We start from the raw sequence: 13,682 nt of genomic DNA, 5'->3' as shown, positions 1-13,682 counted from the left end.
CGATATGACAGAACTTCAAGTTGAGTTTGAATATATAACTGAGTGCAAAGCTTGGATCTTAAATTTAAACAAAAGCAAATATGTAGTTATGAGGAGAATTAGCTCCTGTGGATTGCAAAATTAAATTAAAAGATATGACAGCAGAGAAGCAATAGTGAACATTTAAATAAACAACTCTCAACAAATATATATTCCCTTAAGGCATAAAATCTCTAGTGGAAAAGTGTAAGGCAGAAAAAGGTGAGTAGGAATAAATGGGCCAGTTTTTGGATTGACAGACTGTGCTTGAACCCCAGCAATTTACAATATTTATCAATGACTTAGGAGGGGGCCAATTTAGGTTTGTCGATGGCACAAAACCAAGTAGGAAAGTAAGCTGCGAGGAGGATGCAAAAAGGCAGCAAAGGGATATAGACAGGTTAAGTAAGTGAACAGGAGGTTGGCATATGGAGTATAATCTGGGGAATGTGAAATTATCCACTTTGATTGGAATAGAAACATAGGAAGTTCTCCATTCCTTATTCCTCATTATAATTTCACCTGTCCCTGACAGGGTATTCAGGACTCTTAGGGGGGAGGGAGATAAACCACAAGTTATTGTACATGTGGGGACACACGACATAGGGAGGATAGGGGAAGGGGATATTAGGCAGGGATTTATGGAGTTGGGGTGGAAACTAAAGGCCAAGACTGACAGAGTGGTTATCTCTGGACTCTTGCCTGTTCCACGGGATAGTTTAGAGAGGAATAGGGAGAGGGAAGGTTTGAATTCATGGCTGAGGGGATGGTGCAGGAGGGAGGGGTTCAGGTACTTAAGCAATTGGGGCTCGTACTGGGGAAGGTGTGACCTCTATGAGAAGGATGGTCTACACCTTAATCAGAAGGGGACCAATATCCTGGGGGGTAAATTTGCTAAGGCCATGCAGGGAGGTTTAAACTGATTCGGGGGGGGGGGAGGGATCCTGAGTAGTGGGGCTGAAAGTGAGGGATGCATGGATGGGGACTGCAATGCACGGCTTTGCAGAGGTGGGGTGGAGCAGGGTTTGAAATGTGTATACTTCAATGCCAGGAGTATTCGCAATAAAGTGGGTGAACTTGCAGCGTGGATCAGTACCTGGGACTTCGATGTTGTGGCTATTTCAGAGACATGGATAGAGCAGGGGCAGGAATGGATGCTGCAGGTCCCGGGGTTCAAATGTTTTAGTCGAAGTAGGGAAGGAGGTAGAAGAGGGGGAGGGGTAGCATTATTGGTCAGAGATTGTATCACAGTGTCAGAGAGGAGGTTTGATGAGGACTTATCTGTTGAGGTAGTATGGGCGGAGATTAGAAATAGGAGAGGAGAGGTCACCCTGTTGGGAGTCTTTTATAGACCTCCTAAAAGTTCTAGAGAGGTTGAGGAAAGGATTGCGGAGTCAATCCTGCTTAGGAGTGAAAGTAATAGGGCAATTGTTATGGGGGATTTTAACTTGACTAATATTGACTGGAATTGTTATAGCTCTAGCTCGTTAGAGGGGTCAGTTTTTGTTCAAAGCGTGCAGGAAGGTTTTTTGACTCAGTATGTAGACAGGCCAACTAGAGGTGAGGCTATATTGGATCTGGTGCTGGGAAATGAGCCAGACCAGGTGCTAGACTTGGAAGTTGGTGTGCATTTTGGTGATAGTGACCACAATTCGGTTACGTTCACCTTAGTGATGGAAAGGGATAGGCATGAACCTCGGGCCAGTGGTTTTAGCTGGGGGAAGGGTAATTATGAGGCTATTAGGAGAGAATTAGGAAACATAGGTTGGACTAGGAGATTACAGGGACTGGGAACGTCCGACATGTGGAGTTTTTTCAAGGAGCAGCTACTGCGAGTCTGTGATAGGTATGTCCCTGTCAGGCAAGGAGGAATTGGTAGGGCTAGGGAACCGTGGTGCACCAAAAAAGTTTCTTTGTTGGTTAAAAAGAAAAAGGAGGCTTATGTTCGGATGAGACGTGAGCACTCGGGTAGTGCACTAGAAAGCTTTAGATTGGCTAAGAGGGAGTTGAAGAGCGAGCTTAGAAGGGCTAAAAGGGGACATGAGAAGACTTTGGCGGATAGGGTTAAAGAGAATCCTAAGGCGTTCTATAGGTATGTCAAGAACAGAAGGTTGGTTAGGGCAAGTTTAGGGCCAGTTATAGATGGCAGAGGGAAGTTATGTGTGGAACCGGAGGAGATTGGTGAAGCATTGAACCAATATTTCTCTTCGGTGTTCACGCAAGGGGACATGAATATAGCTGAGGAGGACACTGGGTTGCAAGGGAGTAGAATAGACAGTATTACAGTTGATAAGGAGGATGTGCAGGATATTCTGGAGGGTCTGAAAATAGATAAATCCCCTGGTCCGGATGGGATTTATCCAAGGATTCTCTGGGAGGCAAGAGAAGTGATTGCAGAGCCTCTGGCTCTGATCTTCAGGTCGTCGTTGGCCTCTGGTATAGTACCAGAAGATTGGAGGTTAGCGAATGTTGTCCCATTGTTTAAGAAGGGGAACAGAGACTTCCCCGGGAATTATAGACCGGTGAGTCTCACTTCTGTTGTCGGCAAGATGTTGGAAAAAATTATAAGGGATAGGATTTATAGTTATTTGGAGAGTAATGAATTGATAGGTGATAGTCAGCATGGTTTTGTGGCAGGTAGGTCGTGCCTTACTAACCTTATTGAGTTTTTTGAGAAAGTGACCAAGGAGGTGGATGGGGGCAAGGCAGTGGACGTGGTATATATGGATTTTAGTAAGGCGTTTGATAAGGTTCACCATGGTAGGCTTCTGCAGAAAATGCAGATGTATGGGATTGGGGGTGATCTAGGAAATTGGATCAGGAATTGGCTAGCGGATAGGAAACAGAGGGTGGTGGTTGATAGTAAATATTCATCATGGAGTGCGGTTACAAGTGGTGTACCTCAGGGATCTGTTTTGGGGCCACTGCTGTTTGTAATATTTATTAATGATCTGGATGAGGGTATAGTTGGGTGGATTAGCAAATTTGCTGATGACACCAAAGTCGGTGGTGTGGTAGACAGTGAGGAAGGGTGTCGTAGTTTGCAGGAAGACTTAGACAGGTTGCAAAGTTGGGCCGAGAGGTGGCGGATGGAGTTTAATGCGGAGAAGTGTGAGGTAATTCACTTTGGTAGGAATAACAGATGTGTTGAGTATAGGGCTAACGGGAGGACTTTGAATAGTGTGGAGGAGCAGAGGGATCTAGGTGTATGTGTGCATAGATCCCTGAAAGTTGGGAATCAAGTAGATAAGGTTGTTAAGAAGGCATATGGTGTCTTGGCGTTTATTGGTAGGGGGATTGAATTTAGGAGTCGTAGCGTTATGTTGCAACTGTACACAACTCTGGTGCGGCCGCACTTGGAGTACTGTGTGCAGTTCTGGTCCCCACATTACAGGAAGGATGTGGAGGCTTTGGAGAGGGTGCAGAGGAGGTTTACCAGGATGTTGCCTGGTATGGAGGGGAGATCCTATGAGGAGAGGCTGAGGGATTTGGGATTGTTTTCGCTGGAAAGGCGGCGGCTAAGAGGGGATCTTATTGAAACATATAAGATGATTAGAGGTTTAGATAGGGTGGATAGTGATAGCCTTTTTCCTCTGATGGAGAAATCCAGCACGAGGGGGCATGGCTTTAAATTGAGGGGGGGTAGTTATAGAACCGATGTCAGGGGTAGGTTCTTTACCCAGAGGGTGGTGAGGGATTGGAATGCCCTGCCAGCATCAGTAGTAAATGCGCCTAGTTTGGGGGCGTTTAAGAGATCCGTAGTTAGGTTCATGGACGAAAAGAAATTGGTTTAGGTTGGAGGGTCACAGTTTTTTTTTTTAACTGGTCGGTGCAACATCGTGGGCCGAAGGGCCTGTTCTGCGCTGTAATGTTCTATGTTCTATGTCCCTGTCTCTCATGGGTTTACATTTACTTTATGAATATACACCAATCTCTTCCTATTTAGGTACCTATAGAAACATTAAAAATCTGTTTTTATGCCTCCTGCTGGCCTATCTCATATTCCTTTTCCTTAGTAATTTCTTGATCCTCCTTTGCGATATTCAACAAGCCTCCTAGTTTTCAGGCTTACTACTTTTTTGCAACATTATAAGCCTCTTCCTTTGATCTAATATTAACTCCAACTCTCTTTTTAGAAACAATTGGGCCATTTTTTTCTGTGTGATTTTTGTGCATAAAAGTTTTATTTGTAAATTATGAATTATTTAAAGTCTAACCATTGCTCATCTACTGGCTTATCTTTTAATGTAGTTTGCCAATTTAAGCCAATTCACCCCTCATACCAATGTAATTTGCTTTGTTTAGATTTAAAACCCTAGTTTTGCACTTAACTAACGTTACAATTGTGAGATTTATAAGATTATTTGAATTGTCTTTTTATTTAGGTTAAAAGGGTCATGGTCTATTTTGAATCTTGCCTAGCAACGTCAAAGGACTGGCTGAGCAAGGAGCAAAGTGTTCACACCTGCAACAAAGAGCAAGGACAGCTGTCCTGACACTAAATAGATTGGCCAGCTCCAAGCTATTGATGACAGAAAAGAGAGGAAAACAACAACAGTGTATGTGGTCGGGTAGAAAGGAGAGGCTGCAGGTTGCTTGTATGCAACTGAAGCCAGATGCAGAAGGGAGATGGTTTCCAGTTGAAGAGACGCATTCCAGAACTATCTAAGGAATTCAGGATATTCATCCTGGTATGGTCAAGGGGAAAAATAAACTATTAGATCGGGTAATAGTAATAATAACTAGTGGATTTGGGAAACTTTCAAAAAACTGAGGGAAGCATCTGAAGATGGTCACTTGAGGTTACTACATGCTGAAATCAGAAAATGTGAACTCATTGGAAGCAACTATGGATGGATTAGTATAAGGATTACAATTTCATGGTGAGTGCGATCTATAATGAGTAGGAAATAGGAACATTCCTTTCTGTAGTTTAAAGTGCAAGTTGCCTACAAAAATATTATTTAGTAATGTTTTTCGTCATGTTAGAGTAAAAATCTTAAAATGTGAGATCTTGTATTATCTTTTTCAGCGATTAACCGGAAGTTCAAATTTCTTGTCAAACACCTTCAGTCTCTACAGGGATCATAACACCAAAACACTTTCAAACTATATATTATAGTTACTCTTCCCTAGCAGCCCCTTCACAAGTTTATTAATTAACCTGTTATCTGTTAATACCAGATCCAAAATCACCTGCTCCCAAGTTAGTTCCTCCACATACTGACCCAGAACACTCCATAAACTTATCCTTCACACTATTACTACAAATTTATATGAAGATCAAGACCATTATTACTGTATTGCATGCAACTGTAATTTCCTGATTTATATTCTGCCCTATAATACAACCTCCTGTTAGAGGGGTCTATAAACAACTCTCAGCAATGTTTTCTTATGCTAATGCAAAGTACTGCAGATGCTGGAATCTGAAAGAAAAACAGAAAAAGCTGGAAAATCTCAACACGTCTGACAGCAACTGTGGAGAGCATAGCTCTAACGGAGGGTCATCCTGACTGGAAACATTGGTTCTATTCTTTCTCCACTGATGCTGTCAGACCTGCTGAGATTTTTCAGCATTTTCTGTTTTTGTTTTCTTTTCTTTGATGTTTCTTACCTCCACCATGGTGCAGGAGGCCATTTGGCCTAGTGTGTCTGCGGCTCTTCGAGTTAGCAACTCACCTAGTACAGGTACTGTACTAGGACTAAAACTAATACCTGATACTGGTGTCAGGACTAGTACCTAGTACTAGGTTATTTTTTACTGTCTTAATCCCATCCTTTATTTTCAAACCTACCCTTCCCTATAACCTTGATCATATTGCTTATCTCTTCTAAAGGCATTTTGCTCCTGATCGTGATTACTTTGCAACCACATCCCTGTAATGGCTATTAGATAAAACATATTCATTTCTACATTTGCTATTAATTCATACCCAGACATTACCTTAATTACTAATGCCCTATTTCTTTTGTTTCACTTGCTTCCCTTCCTGATCCGTTCTTGTTACCCAAAACTTGAGTAAAGCAGGCCCAATGCACACATGACCTACTCCCACTACTAATCTTTGTTTTGCAAAGTATGGTATAAAGTCAAGTTCTTAGAAAATAGTGCGTTTTTTTATTCTTCACAGGATTTTGGCATCGGTGGCTAGGCAAGTATTTGCTGCCCATCCCAAATCATAGAATCCTTACAGTGCAGAGAGACTATTTGGCCCATCAAGCCTGCACTGACAATCCCACCCAGGCCCTAACCCTGTAACCCACATATTTACCCTGCTAATCTCCCTGACACTAAGGGACAATTGAGCATGGCCAATCCACCCAACCCGCACATCTTTGGACTGTTGGGGCAAACCCAAGCACACAAGGGGAGGATGCGCAAACTCCCAGTTACCCGAGGCCAAAATTGAACCCGGGTGCCTGGCGCTGTGAAGCAACAGTGCTAACCACTGTGCTGCCCTTGTGAAAGTGATAATGAGCCACCTTCTTGAACCACTGCAGTCCATATGTGTAGGGACAGCCACAGTACTGTTAAGAGGGGATTCTGACTCAGCGACAGTGAAGAAATGGTCATATAGTTCCAAGTCTATAGATGCTTTGTGGCTTGGAAGAAACTGGTAGATGGTGCTATTTCCATGCATCTGCTGCCCTTATCATACCCGGTGGTAGTGGTTGCAGATTTAAAAGGTGCTGCAGGAGCTTTGGTGAGTTTTTGCAGTACATCATATAGATGATACACACTGCAACCAAATGTGCATCATTGAATGGAGGAGGGAGGGAATGTTTAAGATGGAGAGTTGAGTGCCAATCAAGCGGGTTGTTTTCCTAGATGTTGTTGAGCTACTCGAGTTTTGTTGGAGCTGGACACATCTAGGCAAGTAAAGGGTATTCCATCACACTCCTAACTTTTGCTATGTATATGGTGGACAACCTTGAAGGACTCAAGTGAGTTACTCTCCTCAGAATTCCTCTGACCTGCTCTTGTAGCCACAGTATTTATATAGCTGGTTCAGTTCAGTTTCTGGCCAATCGCAACCCTGGGATGTTGATAGTGGGGAATCAGTGATTGTAATGCCATTGTATGTCAATGGGAAATGGTTACATTCTCTCTTGTTGGAGATGGTCATTGCCTAGCCCTAATGTGGCAAAATGCTACATGCCACTTTTTAAGCATCAGCCTTAATGTTGCCCAGATTTTGCTGCATATTTACATGGATTGCTTATCTGAGCAGTCACAAATGGTACTGAACATCGTGCAATCATCAACAGACGTACCAATTCTGGCCTTATAATGGAGAAAAGGTCTTGATGGAGCAGCTGAAGGTGGTCAGCCCTAGGGCATTACCTTGAGGGACCTTTGCAGCGATGCCCTGGGACTTCAATGATTCACCTCCAACATCCACAACAATCTTCAGTGGAGTTTTCCCCCCCCAACTCTCATTTACTTCTGTTTTGCCTGGGCCCCTTAATGCTACACTCAGTCACGTGCCAATTTTATGTCAAGGCAGTCGCTCATCTTTTTGCAATTCTTTCACAGGATGTGTGCATCTCCGACTAGGCCAGCATTTATTGTCCATCCCTAATTGCCATTGAGAAGATTGCTTTCTTGAACTGTTGCAGTCCATGTGGTGTAAGTACACCCACTGTGCTGTCAGGAAGGGAGTTCCAGGATTTTGAGCATGCAACAGAGAAGGAACAGTGATATAGTTCCATGTCAGGCTGGTGTATAGCTTGGAGAGGATCCTCCAGGTGGTGGTGCTCCCATGCATCTGCTGTCCTCACTCACCTCTGTAATCTTACTACTTTTGCTATATTTAAATAGTACCAAACATTTTGCCAGACCGGAGGGCTGGAGTTGTTTGCAAGAACACTGCCATCATACAAAAGGTAGGGTTTAGCACTCTTGTGTTATTGGTTTTAGATTTTAGTAGTTCTGCCCAAGGAATCATCTATTTAAGATCAGCCACTATTAAAAGAAGCATCCAAATCACTATATGATGAAGGCTGAATTCTCATGTTTCACTGTGATGGCATATAGGAGCCTAAATTCCTTAGTGTCCCTAAATTGATTACTGATAGGACCTGTAAAACATGCACAATTACATTAAGTTTAGATCCCAAGAGTAGGGTTTCTTTGGAAAATGATTTCTTTCCAAGCTCATTAGTTTTATTTGGAAGTTTTTGTTTAGAATATTTTTTTAGATAATTTCTCTCAAATGTTCTGTATCAATTTTCCAATGGGGATTCTCTGTTTATGGTATATTGGAGGCCAGGTTAAAGTAGCAGCATCACAGAAGGATCCAATTAACTTCTTGGATATAAGGTTTCAAGACTATCATAGGTATAAATTCTGTGCAATATCCTAATTATTACAAATGTTGTAGAACTATAATTGGATCTTATGTTACCCAAAATCTCTGGACAGATGGCTTTGTTTACAAGTACTCAGCCACCAGTGCACCTGGACTATAACACTTCATTTGAATAAATGCCTGAGACTGTGGTTCAACGAAGAAGACAGTGAGGATTATTTTTTCCATTCTACAGGAAGATCTGCACATTTCAAGAACTAGGACTTTACATTTTCAGCACAAACAAAATCATGAACATAACTATATTTTGATCAACAAAATCATTTAGGAGTTCTCAGGAACTTTACATTAAAAGTCAAATAAACTTTTCACAGTGAATTATTAATCTTTTGTTTTTTTTCACTGAGTCCTATTCAAATATTTTTTCTAAATGTCACTTGAAGCCTGAGATTTGGATGGTTGTACATATGACTATGAAATGATTTGGATAGAGATGGCCCTCCTCTCAGGGTTGGAAAGTCCTGAAATAGACTTATGACACATTAGGTATGGGGTTAAGATCAGTTGCTATAATATGTAGAAGAACAAACCTAATAGAAATATTAACATTTTGTAATCTCTCTGATATAAAAAAAATATTTTGCATATCTTCTAAGTTAGACCTTAAAATCTGGTAGATACAGTTCTTTCCATTGTCCTATAGAAATTTTATGGGAACTTAAATAAAATGATAAAGCACCTGTCTACTGTTACTGGATCACTTGTAAGAACTAAAATGTCTAAGTACTCCATAGTCTGCTTCTCTTTATTGCAGCTCTGAACCAGACTCAGTAGCAAGCTGAGTTTGAGCATGTTGTAAGTTCCTGGAGGAACAATCTGTGCAGCGAAGATGTCAGCTAGAATGGCTGTGAATCTCCAGGGTGAAGACGCTGTTATAGACAGTAGATATTTGAAGTTGTCACTGATGAAAGGCAGATCTTTACAAGAACAATAAAGAAAAATCAATATTTTTACTTTAGTAGATTCAACAATTAATGCTGGAAGCACCACACAAAACCAAAAAATATACTTTTACAGGATGGTAATGTGATCAACCTGAGAGATGGTGTCACGTTAGTAAGCAGTAAGGATACAGAACAATTACTACTGATAACCAAAATATGAAGGTTTGAAAGTTAGAAACAAACTGTTCAGTTCTCTTAAATCTTTACCAGAACCAATAGAAATGCACGCACAATGGTTCAGTGAGTAGTTGAGGCAGAAGATCTCAAGTTTAATCCCTGGCCTGTGACATGCTAGTTGACCTTAGTTGAGCATTGGTAGAGATGCAACTGGGGCTGTAACTGAGATTCTACAACTGGCCTCAGTGTCACAATTGAGGATCAGAGATCACATTATCAATATCTAGCTATACCTCATGGAAGTACACGTATGTAGAGGTTGGACTGAGGACTAACTAGAATTAGCTGTGGTATGTCCCATGTTCAAAAAGCTAGCTGTTACCCTATCTATAAGGATCAAACCATGAATAATGGTCAAGGCAGAGGTTACCTGGTGCCCTTAGAATGGAATGGAGAAAATTGGTGAGAAAGAGGTCAGACGCAGGTGTATATGTTTTGAGTATAACTGCATTCACCTCTGCCCTGCCTAATTGACAATTGATGAAAACACTGAAATCCAGTTCTCATTAGGACTGGTGTTATAAACAGGTTTGCATAAATGTACATTCTGTGAGAATTAAAAGTGGCAACTTCCAATACCTTCAGATAATCAGAAACATCTTATTACACTCTAAGCCTATATGTTTAATAATATTAAAAGGGGATTCTGAATGCATTGCTCGGCTTTCATCCCTTTGAATGAAGAGCATTGAGAACTTAGGCTCATCATGACCTGTATCAACTGAACTCAATAATTGTTCATACCATATTTAACCATTTTATAATCTAATGACACTCATCTCAGTTAGGGTTTTGCCTAAGTATTACAAATTAATAAAGATCTTACCATTTGAAAACCAGGGTTGTATGCTGTTTGCTTCCATGCATAATTGTAGCTGTGAACCACTGTATATATGAGCTGGAATTCCTGTTACATAGTATCTATCACCCATCTTCATACTGTTAGGAAGCTCATCTTAAAAATAATAAGTACATCATATTTCCAACATAATTTCCTTATATCTTATGTATTGGTTTTATTGAACATAATACAGTGCTGGTACATATTTTAATTCAGAAGTTCCAACTGACCCACAGACATGAGTCTGCCTTTTTAATACTGTTGTTCACTTTGTTGGGTTTCTGTCAAATAATCTCTAAAATCAGGCTGCTGGAAAGATTATTCAATAAAGAAAAACATGCAATTCTGTGTCAGGACAAACTTGTATCCAAGTCAGCCAAATTTTATTGCACTTTCTCCACCACATTAATTGAAAGATATAATGAAACAGGAAAAATTAAGGATGAATCAAAGAGAAGTAGGTCACACAGAGATTTTGAATGTTTTAACCCCAGATATGTTATATTTATGGGACATTAAATTTCCAGATTAATTGCAGATTGTAATTTAATAAATAAGCAGTAAAGACATTGCAATTCTATGTAATCATTACACTATCAAAAGGCAAGAAGCTCACCGACACTTCAATCTGGATACTTAGACACCCCATCATTTTTTAATCTATTCATTTTAATGGGCAGAAAATTGTGCACTGTCACACAGCAAAGATAAGTTTACAAACCATGATATTCTTTGCTAATACCAAACCAAATTATAATCCATACACAAGAATTGATTTTCTCGTGTGACCATAAAATGGTGCATGGTTGGTTAACCTTGTGAGATTGCTCAAGGTCAGTCTCATTTTCATCCACAGGGAGCATTTGGACTCATTTGGCAGGAAATTCTACTACTGAGGGTGGTAAACAGCTTTTTCAAATCTGAAACTGCTATTTAAAAGGAACTTATTCATAACTGCTTGGCATTAAAATGGAAATAGCTGGGCAATGATAAGAACACGTTTATTTCTATTTGCTGCTTTGTAGGTGCTTCTGCAAGTTCAGCAGCCAGGAGGAGTGCCCCCCTACATGGGACCCCAGCCAAATTATTTGGGTTCATATTCTACCAAAGTAAGGTTAGCTCATATCCTGTGTAACAAGTAGATTCATGCCACAAGGACTGTCCTTTCAATTGGTTAAAATATCACTGCGACAGCAAACAGCTACTTCAGGTTTAAGCAATCAAGCAGCAGGGTACACTCTACTTACTACCACTTCAAATTGGAATGGTTGTTGAATTTCAAAACCACCTCATAATACAATTTACTTGCATCTGGCAACTTCATTTATTCACATTCAAAGTAGAGCACAAATTAGGTGCAACGATACTGTGCCTTTAAAAAATACGTTAATCATATTTCTTGTAAGGGGCATGTTTAGAATTCAGATCTGTTTTGCAGGATGCTGATTTGTCTAATAAATCTTTTGAAATTAGTAGCTGGGAGAACAAGACAAGTACATGAAGTGTTTGTTTCATCAGGGCTAATGCTTTTATGTTTACTTGGGTTCCCCCTGGGGTTTGAGAGTTGAGTTTTGATTAGGTTGATTGACAAGGACAAAGTCATGTGCTTAATAGGTGGAGTTAAGCTTGCAGAGAAAACACAGTTTCTCACGTTTTTAAAACAAGTAGTTACTGCCTGGTTCTGAAAGAAGCAAGGCTCGTCTCTCTGTCCCTCTCGTTTTAGAGGTTGTCTGAAAGCTCCAAAATTGGAAATCCAAGTACAAGCAGGTGGACGTGTGTTTTGCTGACTAATTTTAAAGAGAGCGTTTAAGTGTATAAGATGAATATTGCTTGAATTGGAACTCAAAGGTAAATGAGCAATTAAGAATTGTATCTTGTCATGTTTAAGACTTATTCAATTGTTAAATGTTAAGCTAATTCATTTGTTATAGTTAAAGTGTGCTGTTAAATAAATTTTTTGAGAAAAGCTTTCCAGTGTGTCAGTAGAATCATGCCTGGAGTTTATCATATCCTCACAATTTGACTTAAGATCAGAAATCACAAGGTATATTATGGTATCTCAACATAGGTGGCTTATGTGCCTTTGAAGTTTCTAAGGCTTCAGCACTATTTCTCTGCTGGCAGGACAAGGTCCTCATTTACTTTCACATATATTACAGCTTACCACTCCACCACAGATTACTAGCTGTGTTTAAAGTGGTATTATGCAACTGACTTCTAACATGTTCCTCTTCTGTTTAGAGTCATAGAGGTTTACAGCATGGAAAGAGGCCTTTCAGCCCAACTTATCCATGCCGCCCCTTTTTTTAAACTCTAAGCTAGTCCCAATTGCTCGTGTTTGGCCCATATCCCTCCATACCCATCTTACCCATGCAACTGTCTAAACACTTTGTAAAAGACAAAATTATACCCGCCTCTACTACTTCCTCTGGCAGCTTGTTCCAGACACTCACCATCCTGTGTGAAAACAATTGCCCCTCTGGACCCTTTTGTACCTCTCCCCTCTCACCTTAGACCTATGCCCTCTAGTTTTAGGCTCCCCTATCTTTGGGAGAAGATATTGAATATCTAGCTGATCTATGCCCCTCATTATTTTATAGACCTCTATAAGGTCACCCTTAAACCTCTGACTTCCCAGGGAAAAAAGTCCCAGTCTATCCAGCCTCTCCTTATAACTCAAACCATCAAGTGCCGGTAGCATCCTAGTAAATCTTTTCTGCACTTTCTAATTTGTGTAGACAAATCCAAGTACAAGCCACAGCTCCCAATAGTACCGCAGAAGCCTTTCCCTTGCATAATAAAAGTGAACAGAATATAAACCTGAGTCACTCTTATTGCTGTGTGGCAACTACATTAATGTATTGTCCTTGCCTGACAGTCAACCAGGAGTCAAAGACTGCAGCAGCATAAAGAATTTTGAAATCATGTTGGTCAGCTCAGTTGGCTGGAAGACTGGTTTGTGATGCGGAGCAACACCAACAGCACAGTTTCAATTCCCATACCGGCTGAAGTTATTCATGATGGCCCGCCTTCTCAACCTTGTCCCTCGCCTGAGGTGTGGTGATCCTCAGGTTAAATTACCATCAGTCAGCTCCCCTTCTCAGGGGAGAGAGCAGTCTATGGTCCTCTGGGACTTGATGAGAAGGATTGACATCATGGCAGTAACTAAGAATGATCCAGGTCCCTGGAAAAAATCACAAAAAGAGGTGCACTACACCTTTGGTGCAAGCATGGCATATCCAGCACATTTCACAAATGAGATGCATTCATATCTCTAGAGTTTGTTTTTGGAAAGAAAGCAATGGAACATATAACTTTTCCTCAATT

General features: G+C 40.7%; 1 protein-coding gene across 1 annotated transcript in view; it reads right to left on the bottom strand.

Moving 5' to 3' along the window:
- The window catches only part of mcmdc2 (minichromosome maintenance domain containing 2), a 50,972-nt gene that overhangs the window by 18,104 nt on the left and 19,186 nt on the right, over positions 1–13,682 (bottom strand). Inside the window, exons 7-8 of the mRNA XM_078216281.1 lie at positions 10,341–10,469; positions 9,073–9,310 (exon numbers count right to left, since the gene is read on the bottom strand). Coding sequence (XP_078072407.1) covers positions 9,073–9,310; positions 10,341–10,469 — 367 coding nt within the window. The remainder of the gene's footprint in view (positions 1–9,072; positions 9,311–10,340; positions 10,470–13,682) is intronic.

Source organism: Mustelus asterias, chromosome 7, assembly GCF_964213995.1.
Source record: "Mustelus asterias chromosome 7, sMusAst1.hap1.1, whole genome shotgun sequence".
NCBI lineage: Eukaryota > Metazoa > Chordata > Chondrichthyes > Carcharhiniformes > Triakidae > Mustelus > Mustelus asterias.
This window is presented reverse-complemented; position numbering and strand designations above follow the sequence as displayed.